This window comes from Onychomys torridus, chromosome 7, assembly GCF_903995425.1.
Source record: "Onychomys torridus chromosome 7, mOncTor1.1, whole genome shotgun sequence".
NCBI classification, from domain to species: domain Eukaryota; kingdom Metazoa; phylum Chordata; class Mammalia; order Rodentia; family Cricetidae; genus Onychomys; species Onychomys torridus.
The window spans coordinates 54,131,573-54,151,849 of NC_050449.1; the positions used below are offsets into that span (position 1 = coordinate 54,131,573).

The window sequence follows — 20,277 nt, forward strand, 5'->3', positions numbered from 1 at the left end:
GATTGTTTTGAAAAGTTAAGCTAAAGGTGGCTCAGTGGTTAAGAGCTTTAAATGCTCTTGCAAAAGACCCAAGTCCAGTTCCCAGCACCCATATTATGTGGCTCACAACTCCTTGCAACTCCAGTTCCAGGAGATCTGATGCCCTCTTCTGGCCCACAGGGGTACTACACGAATGTACACACACACACACACACACACACACACACACACACACACACACACACACATGAATAAAAGTATTTTTCTTTAAGTTTAAATGGCAGAGTGTGGTGGTTTACATATGTATTCCCAGGACTTGGAATGATGAGGCAGGAGATTGCTGTAAATTCAGTAAGGCCCTGTCTTAAAAAGCCAATAAAAACAAGAACGACAAAAACAAAAACAAAAACCAAAAAACAAAACACAAAAACAAACAAAAAACCCCACCAAACCAAAACAAACAAAAAAGTTTCAGTAAAACTCAGAGAAAGCTGAGTCCAAAGCATTATCCTTATAAGGAAAAAAGGTTTGCAAGGTACATCCTTGAAGAGAGTAATGTTCCATCGCCCATATAGTTTAGGAATTCCAGTGCATGGGATCACTAAAAGGCAACATTACATTTTCCTTATTTTCCTATAAATGCCTCACAGCCATTGTTCCTGAATACATACAGCTCAAAGCAGGCCCTGTCCTTGACTGCATAACTACTGCATAACCAAAAGCCTTCATTTCTGTAGGTTTTCTCCTATCTAGAACTTCCGGCAGCAGCCTTATTGACAAATCAATACATCAGCCAAGAAGCCTGAAACATCTGCATGAGTCATGTTCCACATGACCGATTCCAGCTTTAAACCTCGCAGGTCCGGGCAGCAAACAGAACCTAAATGACCTAGTAACAGCATGACATGTCCAAGGGCAGAGCAGAACTAGACCCTGACTGGAGGAGGTAGAGCCTTATCGCAACTGTCTACACACTGGGCAATTCCGTGCCAAGAGCATGCTAGGTGCTGGGGACAAAGAAAGAAAAATTCCATGAAACAGCATTTTCTTCACAGTGTACGGTGGACTCTGGTATTTTCTCTTCTCTTCTTATTTTCCTGGTCCTGAGGCACCAAGCTGGTTATAGCATCCCTGGATATGTTCTGACTTGAGGTTGCAAGACACAGGTATAATTACTTGTTTTACCTATGAGTTTTTGAACTGGAATAAAACTACAGAATTGGGAGGGGGTGCAGCTATGAAATTGGAATCTGCAAAAAGTAACTCTAAATGCTGCATTAAAGCATGTGAACTCTTGGTGTCATCTGAGCAGTATAGGATGACCTAGTTATTCTGATACGGAAAAGGTGATTACCAAAGGTGAAGGCAGACACAAAGACTGAGCACAGGCATAGGATGTCTTTAAGGAGGCTAGGCAGAACAGAATGTTGAGCACTGAGCACTGTGTGTGTGGGGGGGGTGAGGGAGGGGGGAATGAGAGCCAGAAAGTAGGCATGGCCTATTCTCCATGTTCCCTCTTCTGGTGTGTTCTATACTGTCTCAAGAATCCATGAGTGTTCAGATTTAGGAAGGAAATTCTGACATGTAGCAACATAGATGAACTCTGAGCATATTATGCTAAGTAAGATGGGCTGCACGTAAAAATACAAACATCGTAGGATTTCATTCATGTGAGGGATCCCCTCCAGCAATCAAATTCAGAGACAGAAAGTAGAATGGAGGTCGCTAGTAGCCGATGGTAGGGAGTAATGCAGACTTATTTAGTGAGTATACAGCTCCAGGTTTGCAAGATGAAAGAGCTCTTGGGACTGGCCGCAAAACAACGTGGACACACCCCACACTACTGATATACACATTTTAAAAACAGCATTACATTGTAAGAGTCATCATCAGAGCCTCAGGAGGTTGCTTAGAACAGTGACAGCAAGGGCGGGGAGTAGACATCAGTAGGTTGTCTGGGCAACCAGAAGGGCTGTCGAGAATATACTATCTGAAGTGAGCTCAGAAAACAGAGGTCAAGGGAAGGGTTCTAGGTATATTCTGAGGGTGGAGGTCACCAGGGCAAGGTTCTAGGTATGTTCTGATGGCTAAGGTCAACAGGAATCCTCCACTCTCAGGAGGTAAGTTTCCTTCCTGTATGAGCACATCCCAAAGAAATTCCAACTACAGATCAGATACGCTCCCTTGGGACAACATCCTCTGCATAGAGAGCTCCTGAATTTACCATCTGCATTCATGGAGCCTTTTTAAAAGCCTGTGTTGAATAAACAAATTGTCTTAGCCATTGTTTTATTGCTTTAAAGATATGCCATGACCATAGCAACTCTTATAAAGGAAAGCATTTAACTGGGGCTGGCTTATATTCAGAAGTTTAGTCCATTGTCATCATGATGGGACATGGCAGCATGAAGGCAAACGTGGTGCTGGAGAAGTACCTAAGAGCTCTATATCCAGATTGGCAGGCAGAATGAAGAGAGCCTGGCTTGGGCTTCTGAAACCCAAAAGGCCAACGCCAGGGACACACTTCCTCCCACAAGGCCACACCCAGCCCAACAAAGCCACCTCCTGATGTCACTCAAAGCATTCAAATACATGAGCCAATGAGGGCCATTCTTATTCAAACCTCCACATAAATCTACCTCTGAATTCCATAGTAAAATCTCATTTTGGAACTTTCTGTGTTTCCACAAGGTGTCTAAGTGTTAATGTAAATGAATCATTAAGAATCCAACAACATGGAAGTACATGAATTATGAACCAATGGCTGTGGAGCCCCCAGCTGGATCAGGCCCTCTGGACAAGTGAGACAATTGAATAGCTTGAACTGTTTGGGAGGCACCCAGGCAGTGGGACCTGTCCTTAGTGCATGAGCTGGCTGTTTGGAACCTTGGGCTTACACAGGGACACTTTGCTCAGTCTGGAAGGAGGGGACTGGACCTGCCTGTACTGAATCCACCAGGTTTAAATGAATCCCCAGAGGAGTCTTGGCCCTGGAGGAGATGGGAATGGAGGGGAGGGGATGGGGGAAAAGTGAGGGTGGGGGCAGGAGGGGTAGGACAGGGGAACCCATGGCTGATGTGTAAAATTAAAACACAAATATAATAATAATAATAATAATAATAATAATAATAATAATAATTAAGAATCCAACAACTTGGTGAAAGCCTAATAAGTCCTACAATAGAAAGGGTCCATAGACTTTTCCCTCTAAACAGCCATGTGCTGGATATTTTCATTTGCCAGACACAGCCGGCATCTCTACAGGAGCACTAGAAGCTCCTATGATATGTGCCTTAGTGTTGCTTCTTCCCTCCATGACCTCTGCTACCCAGGAGCACTGGACTGTAAAGCCTGGCAATTCTATTCACCAGAACATGGAGTCCAGAAATGCACTGAGTTATCACTGAAGGTGATCTCTGGTGGTCTGTAGCACAGCTAACTGACATACATGTATCTTAAGTAAAATTTACACAAATGTTTTCAAGGCTTGATCTCCAAGAGATTATTCTTCTTCAGACCTAACATATGCACCCATGATACAGAAGAACCTCTGGTCATAGATATCAACACAGAGTAATAGATCATGATCCAGAACCTCTGGGCCATATATATCAGCACAGAGTAATAGATCATGATACAGAACTTCTGGGCCATAGATATCAACACAGAGCATCAGATCATGATACAAAACTTCTGGGCCATAGATATCAACACAGAGCAACATATGATACAAAACCTCTGGGCCATAGATAACAACACAGAGTAATGTATCATGATACAGAATCTCTGGGCCATAAATATCACAGAGTAATATATCATGATACAAAACCTCTGGGCATAGATATCAACACAGAACAACAGTTCATGATACAGAACATCTGGGCCATAGATATCAACACAGAGCATCAAATCATGACACAAAACTTCTGGGCCATAGATATCAACACATAGCACAGATCATGATATAAAACCTCTGGCCATAGATATCAACACAGAGCATCAGATCATGATATAAAACCTCTGGGCATAGATATCAACACAGAGCAACATATGATACAGAACCTCTGGGCCATAGGTATCAACACAGAGCACAGATCATGATACAAAAGCTCTGGGCATAGATATCAACACAGAGCATCAGATCCACTTCACCCCAACACAGATCAGGTGGAAACACTAAGCAAATCTAAAGCTTAGCCCATGGAGAAAGAGAGAGAAAGCAGTCACAGGGTGAACAAAAGCCTTGAAATGTTGCCCCACTTATTTCTCAGTTTCTTAGGAAATCATGCTTTTTCAAGAAAAAAAAAATCTCATTAATCTTATTTTGCTGGCTGGGTGAACCTCCCTTCCGGATTTTGAAAGAAAGTTCTCCAGTATATAAGCAACCAAAGCCAACTCCTCACCAGCCCAAAGTTTAGGAGTTCAGAGAGCTGGTGCCCTGGGGCCTGGGAGTAGCATAATCTATGTATAAGCAAATACATATCTCCTCAGTTGCTCACACAAACAAGAAGAAACAAGTTCACTGCAGACTGGGGAAATCTAAGGGTTTGCAGCAGCTTAAACAATGACTGTGGTCCTTAGAGCAGTGGTTGGGACCCCTTTGGGTTGCATGTCAGATATTTACATTACAGTTCATAACAGTAGCAAAGTTACAGTTATCAAGTAGCAGTGAAAATATTTTATGTTGGGGTCACCACAACATGAGGGACTGTATTAAAGGGTTGCAGCATGAGGAAGGTTGAGAGCCACTGGGCTAGAGTTTAGGCAGTCTTTAGGTAGAAATTCCCTTAAGAAAACCAATGCTGACAAAATAACTTTTACACACACACACACACACACACACACACACACACACACACACACACGGCAGAGGGCAAGCTAGAAAAGTACATGCAGACAGAAAGGAACACTGGAAGACCTTCAGGAAACTTCCATGCTTTTCTATGGAAGAGAAGGAGGAGGACTGAAGGGCATTTCCTCTGAAATAGCATCTCTCTAAAGTGCTCACCACCTTCAGGTTTTCTTTGGAGATACAGGATAGGGAGATGAGATTAAATGTGGGGTGAGGGGTAAACAGAAAGATGCCCAGAGCACAGAACTCCATGGTTTCTCGTCCTCAGAAGCAGAGACCTGGAGTCCAGGAAGAATGTGCTTTTAAACTTAATGATTCCCCTTGCTCAAATTCAAGTCCAGAGAGCAGCCTTGAGAAACTAGAGAGTGGAGAAGTCATGGAGTCAAGCCCCACCGAAGACGGAGGGAAGGAGAAGAAAGGGTAGGGAAGTGGGAGGTCCTTCTGCACTGGACAGGCGGCCTCTGCCTCTGCTTCAGTTCTGTAAGCTCCCACACTCACACCGAACAAGACAGCATGATATAAGGACAAGGATGGCAAGCAAACTGTGTGTGTCCATATGTTCTAATAATTCTCTTAGCAGTCACTGGAAGCAGAATCACTTAGAAGGCTGGCACGGCCTAATTCCCATGCAGCTCAGTGACAAATATAGCCTGCTTTACTAAAACTGCTCAGTGGCTGTACGGATTGCAGATGATAATTTATGAAAGAAACGAACTGATTGACTAAGGCAGCAGCTGTCAAGCAAAGGCCAGCAAATCCACACTGACAGCTCATGCAGCCCACCAGCATACTGAAGAAAGGCCATGCTTTGCTAATTGCATCATCTTTAACAACAGAGGCAGAAGACACAAGAGCTTCCTTTTCCCAACAAAGAACTTTGTCATGGGCGGTCCTCCCATTTTCAAATGGAAAATCTTTCAGGACAGTCAAACTCTCCACTGCATTGACTATCTCAAAGCAGGAGAGCCCACACAGACAAGTTATCTATTAATGACGAGTTGGGAGTTCCCACATACCTAGATATATTGTTGAAGCTGAGAAAGAGGCGTTGGAGGCAGGGCAAATTATCCACATCTCTCTAGAAGAAAACAGAAAGCAAAAATTTATCAGCTGAAGAAAAGAAATACTGTATTAATATGCTTTCTTTTTCAGCTGCTGGAAGACATTCATGTTCCCCTCCCGTAACCTCGCTACACCGTTCATTTCTAGTGGACTCGGAGATTCATTCTTTTCTGCTGCAGAGCGAGTGGGAGGGTTTGAGCACATCCGCAGAACAGGCTGCACCAGCGCTAGCAAGGTAAAAAGCAGTAGAGGGAGCAGGGAACGCTGCTGCTGCTTCTGCTTCTGCTGCTGCTGCGGCGGCGGTGGCGGCGAGCCTCCTTAGGCGTGCTTTTGGGAAGGATGCCAGGATGCTACTTCAGCATTTACTGTAGCATAGCGGTGTGATCAGGGCTTGTTCAAAGTCACTTTTCAAAGGGAGACATTCAAAAGCTCTCCAAACAATGGTACAAATTTCAAAGTGATTTGCCTCATTATTCTCAAACTGTTGGAAATAGACCATGCAGTTATAAAGACCCAGTACAGAACAATCGCCCCCCCCCCAATTAAAAACAGATCATAATGTCACTGGAGGGCATGATAAGGTCAGCTCCTGATCTAGGCAAAAACTGAAGGTTTAGACTGTATACTCACACACGTGCTAAAAGTATTTCTGTAGTATTTTCAAAAGATGCTCTTAGTCAATACTGAAATATTTAGGCTCAGATGACTAAAAAAAACAATTACAAAATAAATATACTCAATTTCACTAGGGAAAAACAAACAAGCAAGAAACCTTGTGAGAACATGACAAACTAGAGACATGGACTCCAGAGGAAGGGCAGCAATTGACTAGTCTAGAGAGAGCAGCTGAGGCTGCTGCGGGTACAGGGGGGTGGGTGGGGGGCGCGCGGCAGGAGGGGGCCGGCAGGAGGGCCACACAGCCCAGAGGCTGAGACAGGGCTTTGCGGATCACAGGCTCGGCCACTTCCCAGGTACAGGGTTTCATTTCCAGTGCAGCAGCATCCTTCTATAGTAACTATCCTTCTCATGCCTCCCTGAAACCCTGATTCACAAAGGTGAGGCGTGGTGTCTAGAGCTTCTCATTTCCCCACCAGCCCAGTTGTGAGCGATGAACAGTATACACTGGCAAACTTCAAGCTACTTCTTCCTGAATTTCCCACACCTGAGGGGAGTGCGGTTTTCACTCCAGGACTCTGTTCCCACAGGAAATAGCTGCTGCTTTTTCTCTCTTCAGAAATAAAAGTCAAAGCTGATCTGAAAGCCCTCTCTCTGCTCTCTTATTCCCAATTCCTCCTGAGCTCCACCTGAAGTACTTCTGGGCATGAGCACTGCTGGCCCCCGGCTGGGGGGGAGGGCACACACACCACTGCCCCCCCCCCCCCCCCCCCCCACCGGGCATGGAGGCAGTGGCCTGCAGCTTCTGAGTCAGAGCATACTTTTACAGACTGCAGTCTCACTGTCTCTCCCATGCCACAGGCAAAGCAGACACAGTCCTTTCAAGACATGATTGTTTTGCAATTAAAGTACAAACTCAAATTATTTTTAGGGGCATATTAAGTTCTTTTTGACAAAATTGTAATGCTTCTGTATTTATCATCTTTTACGAAATCAATTTTAGCAAGTCTACCAATTTTTCAAAATCATTAACTGTCATTTCTCGATAGTTATAAAAAAGACAAAAAATGAAAACTAAAAATCCAAATTTAGTTTACATGCATCTCAATAACCACTTCTGTAGCTAGCCTTTCCAGGACTTTAAAAAGCAGAATAATTTCCTACAATATTTTTGTTGTCCCAAATTTAACATCAAGGGAAAAGAATTATTTTTTAATTTTCCTAAAGATTTTAAGATATATTTTCATAGCAAAATTTTACCTTTACAACAGATAAAACATTTATCATATCAATCAATTATCTAAACATAAGTTTCTTATAGAAAAGATGTTAAAAAGTACTAAAATATGGCCTTCTAATGGAAGCTCTGTAAGACCTAGCTAGTAGGATTCACTACCCAGAGAGGCAAAGAGGAACCCAGTAATGCCCACATGGCAGGGGCCAAGGGCAATTGCACTCAGCCTCTCTCAGGCAAGCACAGAGGGTCCTGGGCAAGGCAGCTCCAGGGACAAATGGAGCAGATCACCTGACCACAGAGAGAAATGTTACTGCACTCAGGGTAGCTTTGTTATTAACATCTGAACCCTCAATTAATGGGTAAATGAGCTAGTTGTAATGCCCGAAAACAAACACGCTAACCAAACCACTGAAGTTCTACCCAATGGTCCAAGACTAACTTTGAAAACCTCACGTAGCTGTGTCCAACAATCTGAATCCGTTCTATCACAAATGTATCGATTTTACTTGAGCATTTAAGGCCTACATTAAGGCCTTTTTTATAGAGTAAGATTTTTAATGGACTTATTTTATGTGTATGAGTGTTTACCTTCGTGTATGTCTACACACCAGGTGCATGTCTCCTGCCACTAGAGGCCAGGAAAGAGTGTTGCATCCCTAAGCCAGGGTTACCATCAGTTGTGAGCAGCGGTGGGTGCTGGGAAGCCAAGCCCAGTCCTCTAGCAGAGCAGCCAGTGCTCTGAACCAAAGAGCCCTCTCTCCAGCCCCTGAAAGACTCATTTTCTCTTTTTAAAGGTCTGTAGTTTTCTTTTTAAGATCTGTAGGTTTTGTTGTTGTTGTTTAAAGTTTATTTATTTGTTTGTTTATTTATTTATTTTAGTTTTTGAAATTTAAATGTCATTACAACATTTCCCCCTTCCCTTTCTTCCCTCCAACACTTCCCAGGGACCTTCCTCAAATTCATGGCCTTTTTAAAAAATTGTTGTTACATATGTATATTCCTAAACACATAAACATAACTGGCTCAGTTGCTATAATGTTACTTGTTTGTATATGACTTCAGGGCTAACCATTTGGTATTGGATTCCCTGGGGTGGACTTCAATAAATATGCTGCCTTCACCTTCAGAAACCAGACCAAGACCACAATGAAGTAGCAGACTTTAAGGTGAGCTTTGCCAGTCAGTTATTCTGATGGTAGGACTCAATCTATGCATCTGCTTGGCACCAAACTATGATGTAAGCATTTTGGAATGACAGAGGAAGGAGAAAGGGGATTGGAAGTCTGTAAGGATGCTCAAGCCTTATCTCTTTAAGGAAAAGCCAACAAATTCATTTTATTGTCACAGATTCAACAGTCCCAGCACATCTCTTCTGGAGGTAACTATTTCACAGTCAGAGAGACTGTTCCAGGGCAGATAGAAAATATATTTAAGCATGAAAAGAAAATGCTGATACCTACAGAAATATTTACAGGTCACATTATTTATCTGTTCATCACCTTATATTTATTGCACTTGAAACATTACTGAAAATAATATTCAACAGATTTCTGAAGTATGATTTAAAGCTTTTAACATCATTTCAAAATATAATCCTGTTAAAAATAAAGCTGAATGAAATTATGAACTCTGACTGATGAGGATTAGATTTCCTTGTTTTTCCAAAGAATGACTTTACATATGAAGAACCTGCCTGCCTCCTCTGCTCAACACTGTTCTCCATATTCCTTTTGTAACAGAACTAGATGACTCAGCAATCTGCCTGTACAGAGTATCTATTACTCACGACTAAACAATCTGCCTGTATAGAACATCTATTACTCATGACTCAGCAATCTGCCTATATAGAGCATCTATTATTTATGACTCAGCAATCTGCCTATATAGAGCATCTATTACTCATGACTCAGCAACCTGCCTGTATAGAGCATCTATTACTCATGACTCAGCAATCTGCCTGTAGAGAACACCTATTACTCACAACTCGGCAATCTGCCCATATAGAACGTCTATTACTCAGGCTATTCTTAGGGACTCTTCCTACAGAGGAATAAGGAAGCTGCAAGGTGAAGACATAGGGTGTGGTAAGGCAGCAAACAGGACACATGAAAGAAAACCGTCTTTACTCTTGTTTTCATTATTTAAAAAAAAAAGTCAGGGTACAATATACATAGAGGAAAATTTTTCAAATTGGAAAGTGGTAAGTGGATTTCTTGAGCATGTTTGAGAACAGGAAATTATACTCCTTTTCATTAAAAGACTAAATTAATTCCAAACTACCTGTTCCAGCCATCACTCTGCACCACAGACACACGTTATCCACAGACAGTAAGCACTAAGCTGTCATGTAGACCACTCTAACCACACATTTCTTTAAATGACAATGAAAACAACCAGCATCTGCTCAGGTTTCTGCAAGGTATCAATACTCTTATCTGCTTTTCCAGTTTCCTACCCTTTCTATGGCAATTGTTATCAATGGCTCTTGCTCCACGCAGCTTTTCTGATCTGATTTTCATCTACATACTGTTGTAATTTCACCAAAGAAAAACTAAGGAGGCATTAAAACCCAGACTAGAAGAAAGCAGGTGCTAAGGAGGCAGAGTCCCACCCTGCACTCTAAAGCACTACTTAAACAGCTAGGGTGAAAGGACTCAGCTCCTCCATGTCCTAGTCAATGGTCTTCCTGTATTTGAATATGTACCTGAAATTTACATCACAAGCTGGATCTAAAAATAAATTAATAAATAAAAATGCCTATATGAAAGTGGAGCCTGATGTACACGCCTCTAAGCCTCCCAGTAAACTGTCTGCAAGACACAAACTCAACCAATTTCCCAGCCTTCTAACCATCCCAAACGACTGACTTCTACAGAGAAATCTAATGAGGAAGGATGTGCTGAAGTGCCAAGTCATCAAGTGAAGAAGTGCTAAGGCAGAGGAGGAGAGAGTAACCTCAGTGCAGACTGCAGACATCAACACCTAAAGATTCCAGAGATGGAAGGAAAACAGCACTGGAGTGAACAAGCTTTGGAGCCTATGAAAAACATGATGCACAACTTCTAGAAGGAAAAATAAGGCAATTACTGAAAACTCAACAGTTAAAAGACTGAAAATCAGATTAAACAAGAGTTGGGTTGTTTTTTTTTTTTTTTTTTTTTTAAGAGTCAATTTCAAGGTAGAAGTAGAAAAGTAAGAAGGCAAAGATGCAACTGGGAGAAATTAGAATGATGGAAATTATTAAAGAGAGATTAAGAAATAAGCAATATAATGAGATGGCCTGCATTATATCCTGAGGGGTTTAGTAGAAAGAGAACATTGAAGGTGATTTTTATGAAAATGCAGATACGGAATGTTCCCATAATTAATGAAAGACATGATCATGCAGATTCTAGAAACAAAAATACTAGATTTAATAAAAATTACCATTATTTTCAAATCTATGCAGCACCTAGAAAAAATGAAGATGGCAAATTGGTGATGGAGTAGTCTATCCCAGAGAAGTTTTAGCAGCACCTGAGGGAATCTGTAGGTTACTTCCCCACACCCTTCATACAACATTCCACACTAAAAGGACAATTATACAAAGCAAGTGTACTGAAATTTCACAACATCATAAACTATGATCCAGGAGAGAATGGCTGAGGCACAGTGCCAGGAAGAGAAGGGCAGGTCTAGAAAAACTCGTGTCTAATTATCACTTACTTGACAAACATGACAATTCAGTTTAGTGGGGAAATAGGTCTTTTTAATAAAACATGGCCAAGAAAATAGATATCCATATGTGGATAAAATAAACTATCATCTACTATCTTATAGCACATAAAAAGTTAACTGAAGGTGGCTCACAGCCCTGAATGAAGAGAGAAAGCTGAAGACTTTTCTAGAAGGACACAGGATAACACCATCATGACTCTGCAATGGGAAGGAGACTCCTCAGACAGGACACAGAAGACACCGATGACAGAGGAGGTCAAGTTATAGATGATGCCACCAAGACCGAGAGCTTCCACATACCAAAAACTGTTCTTAAGGGCAAGCCATGAAAAACACACTTGTAGACATACAGAGAGATACTGGGATAAAGAGACAGACAGACAAGAGAGAGGCAGGCGGAGAGAGGCAGAAAGACAGATAGCCACAGAAGATGGAGACAGACAGAGACAGAGACAGAGACAGAGACAGACAGACACACTGGGTGACCAAAGGGCTAAATCTAGGACATTATATGACTTTTCACAGCAACAGTCTAGAGCCATGCTTCATGGCAGATGAGAAGGACACTCAGTGCCTTCCTCCATCAAGGAAATGCAAATCTAAAACAATGAGAATGACGTAAGTGAACTACACAGATGCTCAGTGCCAACTGTCTCTGATGAATTTAGCATTTCCAATAAAGCAAGTTTCTGATAATTCAGGCATTCACACAACATTCCTTTGTTTCTACTGAGAAGAAATAGAGCTCTAGGTCCATTCAAATAAATAGGTAAATAAAAATAATAAGATCATCCATAGTGATTTTGTGCAGGCCAAAAAGTAGAAAGAAGATTGGAAAACAAGCAAGCAAATGCTATGACAGCTTTTCTCCAGTGGAATCCAACCCAGCAACTGACAAAATGGTGATAAACATAACAAATTGATGACTATCAAAACATAGTAGGTGCAGGGAAGAATCTATGTTTATACATTCATGTGCTATACAATGGCCTCACAGCTAATGGTTAAACACACAGTATAATCTAGATGTGGGCAGGCCACACCACCTAGGCTTACATGAAGTCTATGATGTCAATCCAACAACAAAACCATCTAACACTAAATTTCCAAGCATGCATCCCTGCTATGACATGCTATGTGGCCGTACACACTTTAGGTAAAGTACAAATGTAGACAAAATCATCCAGAGACAGACATCAGAGTACCACTGGGATAGGGACAGGACTGACTAGAAAGGGGATGCAGAAGAACTTTCTGGAATAGAAACATTTCAGACATCTTGGTCCGGTTGGCAGTTACATTAAAATAAACAAGTTGAATTACAACAGCTAAGATGGTATATTTTACTGCATCTAGATTATAACTCAGCCAATTTTAGAGGAAAGTCCTTGGCACTATGGGAACATGAAGGATGCAGTATGCTATGGAGGCTCCTTTTCTGTCTACATGAACAGCCTCTAAGCAGTGACAACTCATTCCGTGTATCTGTGTAATATGCAACAAATAAAGTAGAGCTGGGAGAGTTCAGTGGGTAGGGGTGCTTGCCACCAAGCCTGATGACCTGGTGCCCTGAGTGTGATGCCTGAGACCAATACGATGTTAGGAGAGAGCTGACTCTTGCCAGATTGTTCTCTGGCCTCCACACCCATGCTGGGACACAATTCCCCCTCCTCTACCAGCCTGCAAAATGAGAATAGGAAAAATTAAATAAATAAAGCAAGATGTGAACTGTTGACATGGCTCTTACTTTGAAACTTCCTTTATCAGTTTCAAAGGGTTGCCCAGTTTTCTCCTCCTTCCCACTGCACCATTTGGCAGGGCCCACACAGCCTCTCTGAGCCAGGCTCGGTGAGAGCAGAGAACACAGCTCCATGAACAAATGGCTACACTCCTTTTACTACATTTGGTTAATAGTAGAGTAGATGGAGGTGCAGACAGTTTCTATTCCACAAACACGAAGCTCAGGTTCTCAGTGCTCCAGTCCCACCCATCCCTTTGGAAGGCAGAGCAATGTTTCATTTGTGCAGAGCACTTGCCTGTCACTTTGGAGACTGGCTCAGTACAAGCTTGCCTAAAGTTCCATGGTCACTAGAGCAAGCTCAGGAGCTTTTGGGAGGGCCAACACAAAAGGAATGCTGAGTTCTTGGCACAGCTCCTTAAAAACCAAATACAGTCTGAGAATTTGTATTTAAGCTGGAGGACATAGCCCAAAATGCTGCTTATGAGCACTGTGTATATTTGGGTTGAAGATCTGAGGATACATACAACACATGCTCCTATAAAATTGCTCAGTAACGTTGTAAATAATCAAGAGCACTAACACATAATGATGAAAGGAACAATTTGCCAGGAAGAAATATCGATTTCAAAGTTTTATTTTCTAGAATATAACTTCAAAATATTGACCATGTTCTAGACAAATATTGATGACCTGCTAGGCAATATAACAAACTTCAAAGAACCAATCCACATTCATTGGACACAAAGCAATTAAATTAGAAAAGACAGCTATAATAAACTAAATAAGAAAATCATATATTTCAAAAATTAAAAATATACTCCAGGGGCTGGGGACAGGGCAGAAATACAGACAGGGTAACCAAAATGAAAACAAGCAGGTCAAGAATTATCCTAAGATTAAAGGAAACTACCAAGACAGCAAAGACTACCCAGTCAAAATCAACATCATCCAGTCAACTTCCCAATTAACCTTCACCACGTGTCCAAGTAGGCATTATCTTTACCTCATATCTGGAGATTCTAAGGAGGAAAGCAAAGCAGGAAATCAGAGGATATGCAAGTTAGAGGCCCTCTGTAATCTCCTCGGGGGCACACGAAGTATCACAGAATGAGTCCCAGAAAAGTAAGAGGAAAAGGAATTGAAGGTCATCTCAAATATTGTAGATATAAATATTACAAAGAGCCTTAGCAAATGCCTTCAAGACTGTGCACAAATTAAAACCTAGACTATGTAAGCAAGATGCTAAGATGAACTAAGGATCTTGAAAATTATTTTGAAAGCTCCGTGGATTTAAGAATGGAATCTAATATGACCTATCTATGTAAGAGTTACAGAAAATACTTTAATAAAATTCAATTAGCATCCATAATATAAACTTAAAGCAAATTAAAAATAAAAGACAATTTCTTAGGCTGGAGAGAAGGTGAATTCTTGCTCTACAAGCATGAGGACCTGAGTCTGAATCCCCAGCCCACATGGAAAGAGCTGGCATGGCTGTGCACATCCATATCTCTGTCTCAAAGCAATACATTCGCTGCGCACATCAATATCTCTGTCTCAAAGCAATACATTGGCTACGCACATCCATATCTACTGTCTCAAGGCAATACAGTAACTGTGCACATCCATATCTCCTGTCTAGAGGCAATACAATGGCAGTGTTAAGTGCAAGATACTCCAAGTCCTGCTCTGCTCTGCGTGCACACATATGGGCTCTGCACCCACACACTTACATGCATACAATACTCACGATTTCTTCAGGTTGATAAATGGCAGCTAATCAATGTAACTGGTGATACATTTTCTTTAAAACTGGGAATAATCCATGAACCTACTTGCATTTCCACTTCAGCCTAGTGCTAAAGGCTCTTCTAGCTCAGTCAAACACAGAACCATAAAATTCAGCATCTAGTAAGAACCCTTCACTTGATGGCACCTTCTACATGTCCGCACATGACAGAGGGCAACAGGTTCGTCCAAGCCTCTCCTGTTGTGGGATGTTCTGTATGTTCAATGTGTTGCGCTGATTGGTTAATAAATAAAACACTGATTGGCCAGTAGCCAGGCAGGAAATATAGGTGGGACAAGGAGAGAGGAGAATTCTGGGAAGTGGAAGGCTGAGGCAGAGAGACACTGCCAGCTGCCACCATGAGAAGATGTTAAGATGCCGGTAAGCCACGAGCCACATGGCAACTTATAGATTAATAGAAATGGGTTAATTTAAGATATAAGAACAGTTAGCAAGAAGCCTGCTGTAGCCATACAGTTTGTAAGCAATATAAATCTCTGTGTGTTTACTTGGTTGACTGGCAGGTGAGAGAGATTTGTTCTGACTCTCGTGGTATCAGTAAGAGCAAAACACAGAAGATATAAGCCACTAAATGGTGTCATACACAAAACACTTAAAGTCATGCAAACCCACTACTTATTGCTTAGGAATTTTAAAAAATGTACTGAGTGGGACTGTGAGGTGGCTTGATGGTAGAGTGCTAACTGAAGTGTGTAAAGGCCTAGGATTGATCTCTAGTGTTATGAATTATTACACGGGGCAGGGGGACCCCCCTCCACGGGTATCTCGTGCATGCAGGGAACCATACTGGCATGCTGGGCAGATGTGGGGGGGGGACAACTGGCAGGAAACTAACGCCATTTGGGCTTGGTGGCAAGTGGACATTAACAGCCCAGAGGCTGCATCCGTGCAGAAATGGTTTATTATAATAGAAAAACGAAGAGAAGATAGGAAAGAAGAGAGAAAGAGAGGGGGGGTTGAGGGGTGCACAACCTCATGGGAGTGGAGGGAGAGAGGGAGAAAGGGGCAGAGTTTTTCCTTAAGAAGAGGCTGCTACATCAGGAAGCAGGAGGCCAGGACCAGAAGATTAACACCTAGCACTGTAAACAAAAGGAGATGGAGCCAGGTGGTACTCAGGAGGCAGTGACAGACACATCTTTGTGAGTTCCAGGCGATACTAGTCTACAGAGCAAGATCCAGGAAAGGTGCAAAGCTACACAGAGAAACCCTGTCTCGAAAAAAAAAAAAAAAAAAAAAAAAAAGGAGATGGAAACAGGTGTATGTGAGAACAAGTAACAACAATCTCAGGACAAGGCTACAAGGCTACTTCTGTGAGAAGACAGCGGCAGAGAAAGGAACCCAAAGGCCTGGATTGTGCTCGAAAGGATCATTTATTCAGTTGAGTGAGAGCTACCAATACTGATGTATTATCTCCAGTTACTGTGGATGTTTTAAATTTTGGGTTTTGTTTTGTTTTGTTTTTCCTTGAAGCAGAGTCTCACTCTAGGTCACACTGATCTGGAACTCACCATGAAGCTTAGGCTGGACTTGAACTCGTGGTAAACCTCCTGCTTCATCAGCCTCCTGAGAGTTGGGAGTACAGGCCTGATCACCACCCCTGAGTTCTAACTTTTAAAAGGGGACACCACCATGGAAACTAAAAGATACTTAGCTCTACAATGACCCATTTCCACGGAAGGACCAGCAAAGAAACAGGAGCCCTGACGCTGAATATACAAGAGGAGTATGGTCCCAAGGGGGAAGCAGGGAGCACGCTTTCCTCCCAAGGCTCAACAGAAACACACTAACCCAAGTAAATTCTCAGAAAGCAAGGTGTCGTAAAAACGGGCGCTTCCGGGCACTCTGTGCCTGGAAACCCGGGAACGGGGACGAAAACTGCGCTATACACACCGGGAACTCTGCTCCGTTCGCAACAGATCACTCTCCATTAGCCTGGTCGCACAAATCCACATACAACACCGCTACTGATTGGTGAGTTTTCCCCTTTTCTTTACTGGCTACTGCTGGCCCCCATTGCGGGCCCGGATTTCCAGCCACTTCCCACGTCTGCAGCTTGAGATATTTCATAAAGGGACCACCATCGTCAGGTGCGTCCTGGGGGTCGTGTGAAGCCAACACGTTCTTCGCACCCGACAGGGTGGCTGACTGTGAAGGGCTCCCGGGGAGACCTTTCTTCACACGACAGGGCCCCCGCTTATCGGCTGACTAGCTGATAAGGCGGCTTGTGCCCAAGATCTAGATCTGTCCAGACCTCCGGGAGGTCTTGGCTCCGGATCATGTTTATTTTTCGTTTTTGTCTCTCCGCTGCAGACATGGGAAATAAGGCTTCCAACTCGATCAGCCCTATTAAAGATTCCTAAGCTTATCTGTCTCTGTACTGAGAGATGGCCCAAGTATGCTTTAAAAAATAACAAAAAATCCCAATCTTTTACGGGAGTTACCAAATTCTGACCAGCGAACAGGCAAATGGAAAGAGTTGCTCTTTATCTTAGCTTTCTCTCTCTAAAAGCTCTAAAAAGGTAACCATGGCTTGGGATTCTTCCGCCAACCAGCACGCACCTCCAGCTGGCCGCCACGGGTGGTGGCCAGCCATGAGAAGCGCGGCTTTCCATTATTGATACCGCCACGATTTTTTATAGTGAGTCTGCTGTTCTAATGGCTGAAATCTGAGCTATATGTTTGCAACGGACAATCCCGGGGGTTGTCCAGGCTGTGCTGGCATTGGCAGGCACATTTTTGCTCGGAGCAAAATGGCGTCTGGGGTCTACCGGGTGGACCCACGGCAGCACAGTCGCAGCTCCTCCCATCCCTTGACGAAAGGGGGGGGGGGGGGACTTGAGCTGATCTTAGATCTTACTTCATTCTCAGGACGCCTGAGTTGAAGTCTGATCCCGGTTTGTTATTTTAATTTTTTATTTTCCACTCAGTTACAGCCATGGGACAGAGGGCAGATACCACCCACTTACTTTGGCGGATGGGGCGGGTACCGGTAAATCTGGCCGCTTAACACCTTTGCGGTACCGATAAACCTGACCACATAACCGTGTGGCAGGTACTTCAGCCAGCAAGCGGGAAAATAAGAGTTGCTTCATCTCCAAGCTTTCTGCTAAAGCTCTAAACCCTTTCCTTTCCCACTAAGGCGTCTGCCACGTGTAACCTTTTCTGTCTGACTTTCGCGCCGGTGGTGGGTGGGCACAAATGCGCAGGCTTGGGTGGTTTCTAAGACTAGCCCTAACTCACCTTAACTCCACCCACTCATTCTCAAACTGCCTTGAGAACCACAGACTGGTCTAAAAGCAACTGAGATCTAAACAATTAAGTTTACAGTAATCGGGATGGCTCCTAAGCCAAAAGAAATCAGCTTATAGCCTCAAGCAAGTCTTCCAAAAGCTGTCCTTAAGCCACCAATCGTCAGGAAAAATTCAGGACACAGAGTAAAATCCATCTCTTGTTCCCGGCTAAAGTTAAGTATCTGGAGAACAAGGCTCCTGACCCCACGGGCAAAAGAGTCATCTGTGGCGGTTAAGGTGTGCCAGGAAAGAGAAGCCCGAAAACAAAATTGCCAAGTGCTGGCACTCGCTGACTCCCGAAAGCTGTTGGGTCCCTGTTTTAAGTGAAAAAGGCCATGGGCTCGTGAATGCCCTGCGCATCAACAGCCTTGTCCTTGTGCTGCCTAGAAAGACAACCAGTCAGCTGACTGCCCCCAGGCACCAAGACACATAGGTACAGCAAGCTAAGACCTCCAGCAAACCTAGGCTTGGCTACAGACACAGCAGGGAACCCAGAACTCAGCAGGGAAGCGATCAGTTTCATTCCTTCTGGACACCAGAGCCATTGACTCAGTCCTGGGAGTTTTAGGATGTCACTCCTCCTTTCTATTGTCGGGAACAGAGGACAGCCTTACTTACCTCACCAGATTTAATTGTACTTTCAGAGTTACTTAATGAGAAAGATTTCCAACTAAGATAAGAGCTTATTGTCTTATTTCAAAGTTACTGCCTGTGTTTCTCATGTGCATACAGAGAGGGCCATGATCTTTGCCTTTTCCCTAATTCAGAAAAATAAGTTCTCTTCCACTCTCAAGCTCCAGAGGACACCAGGATCCACTGCCTTGTCACCAATTCCAGAGGAATAAGGTATCACCCCTTTCCCAACTAGGGCCACATAGGGCCAGAGGCAAAAGGGACCATCAAAATATCCAGGTGGTAAGGATATAACAGTCTGTCACTGTTCAATACTCAGCAACTGATCACCTGTGTTTCCCAAACGCTAAACTAGCAAAACAAACAGGTGCCTTAAATAAACCATGTCTCAGGTAAAAAAAAAAAAAAAAAAAAAAAAAACAACCAGAGTACTGAAACATCACAGCCACCTTTAACATGTCTCCAACCAGACAGACCAGATAGATCTACTTCAGATAAATGTCAACTCCAAAAACAAAATAATAGTGAGTCTTTTCTCTAAGCTTTTTATGTCACCAGTGTCTTGTCAGATAGAAGGTTCCCAGCCACACCATGGAGGATGGACAGCTGCAGGATCTCATCCTAGGACCAGCCACACTTTGGAGGATGAACACAGCTACAGGATTTCATCCCAGAACTTCAGGAGACGGCTTCCCCATCTCCCCCCACCCAAAACCAATCAACGTCCACCATTCAGCCTGAAGCAGTCTTTGAGAGAAACAGCGTCCCATACCCATCTATCCACTTTTTTTTTCTTTTTTAAAACATGAGAGTCGGGAATGATAATTACATGTTCACACGGTTGGGCTTGCCCAGCGGACCGCCTAACTATTTCCGGTTCAGAATAGCCATCTCCGGATCAGACATCTCGCGGGACCGGGACTCTGTGGCCTTACGTGGTTGTGTAAAGCGCCCGCACAGCCATGTAATCTACGCGCATGCGTGGAGTACCCACAGGAGTCCCTGTACGCATGCGCGGCCCAACCTTTAAAAAGCCGGTGCCATCTTCCCTGAGTCTCTCAGTCTCTCCCTCTCTCCTTATCTCCTCACCCACATGTGTTTCACGCAGGCCTGTCACCTCTATCCTCTTTAAAAAACTCTCCCGTGGTCTTGTCGTGTTCAGGATGTGTTCCTAGCGCCAAAATAAATACTAACACAAGGGACTTGTCATGGACAGATCGCCATTTTGGATGGATCTCAGGAAGCCAGTGGAACGTCCCAAGAGATCACCCTGAGCAAGAGGGACTGCAGCTGGGAACCACAGGAGAGATGCTGCACTTCATACAATCCCTTGGATGGGAG

The 20,277-nt window shown here is 43.3% G+C and overlaps 1 protein-coding gene across 4 annotated transcripts in view; it reads right to left on the minus strand.

The window, feature by feature from the left end:
- Lrrc49 (leucine rich repeat containing 49) overlaps nucleotides 1-20,277 on the minus strand; it is a 105,470-nt gene that overhangs the window by 58,922 nt on the left and 26,271 nt on the right. For all 4 annotated transcript variants that reach the window (XM_036192150.1, XM_036192147.1, XM_036192149.1 and 1 more), the window contains one exon: nucleotides 5,848-5,909. In XM_036192150.1, coding sequence (XP_036048043.1) covers nucleotides 5,848-5,909 — 62 coding nt within the window. The remainder of the gene's footprint in view (nucleotides 1-5,847; nucleotides 5,910-20,277) is intronic.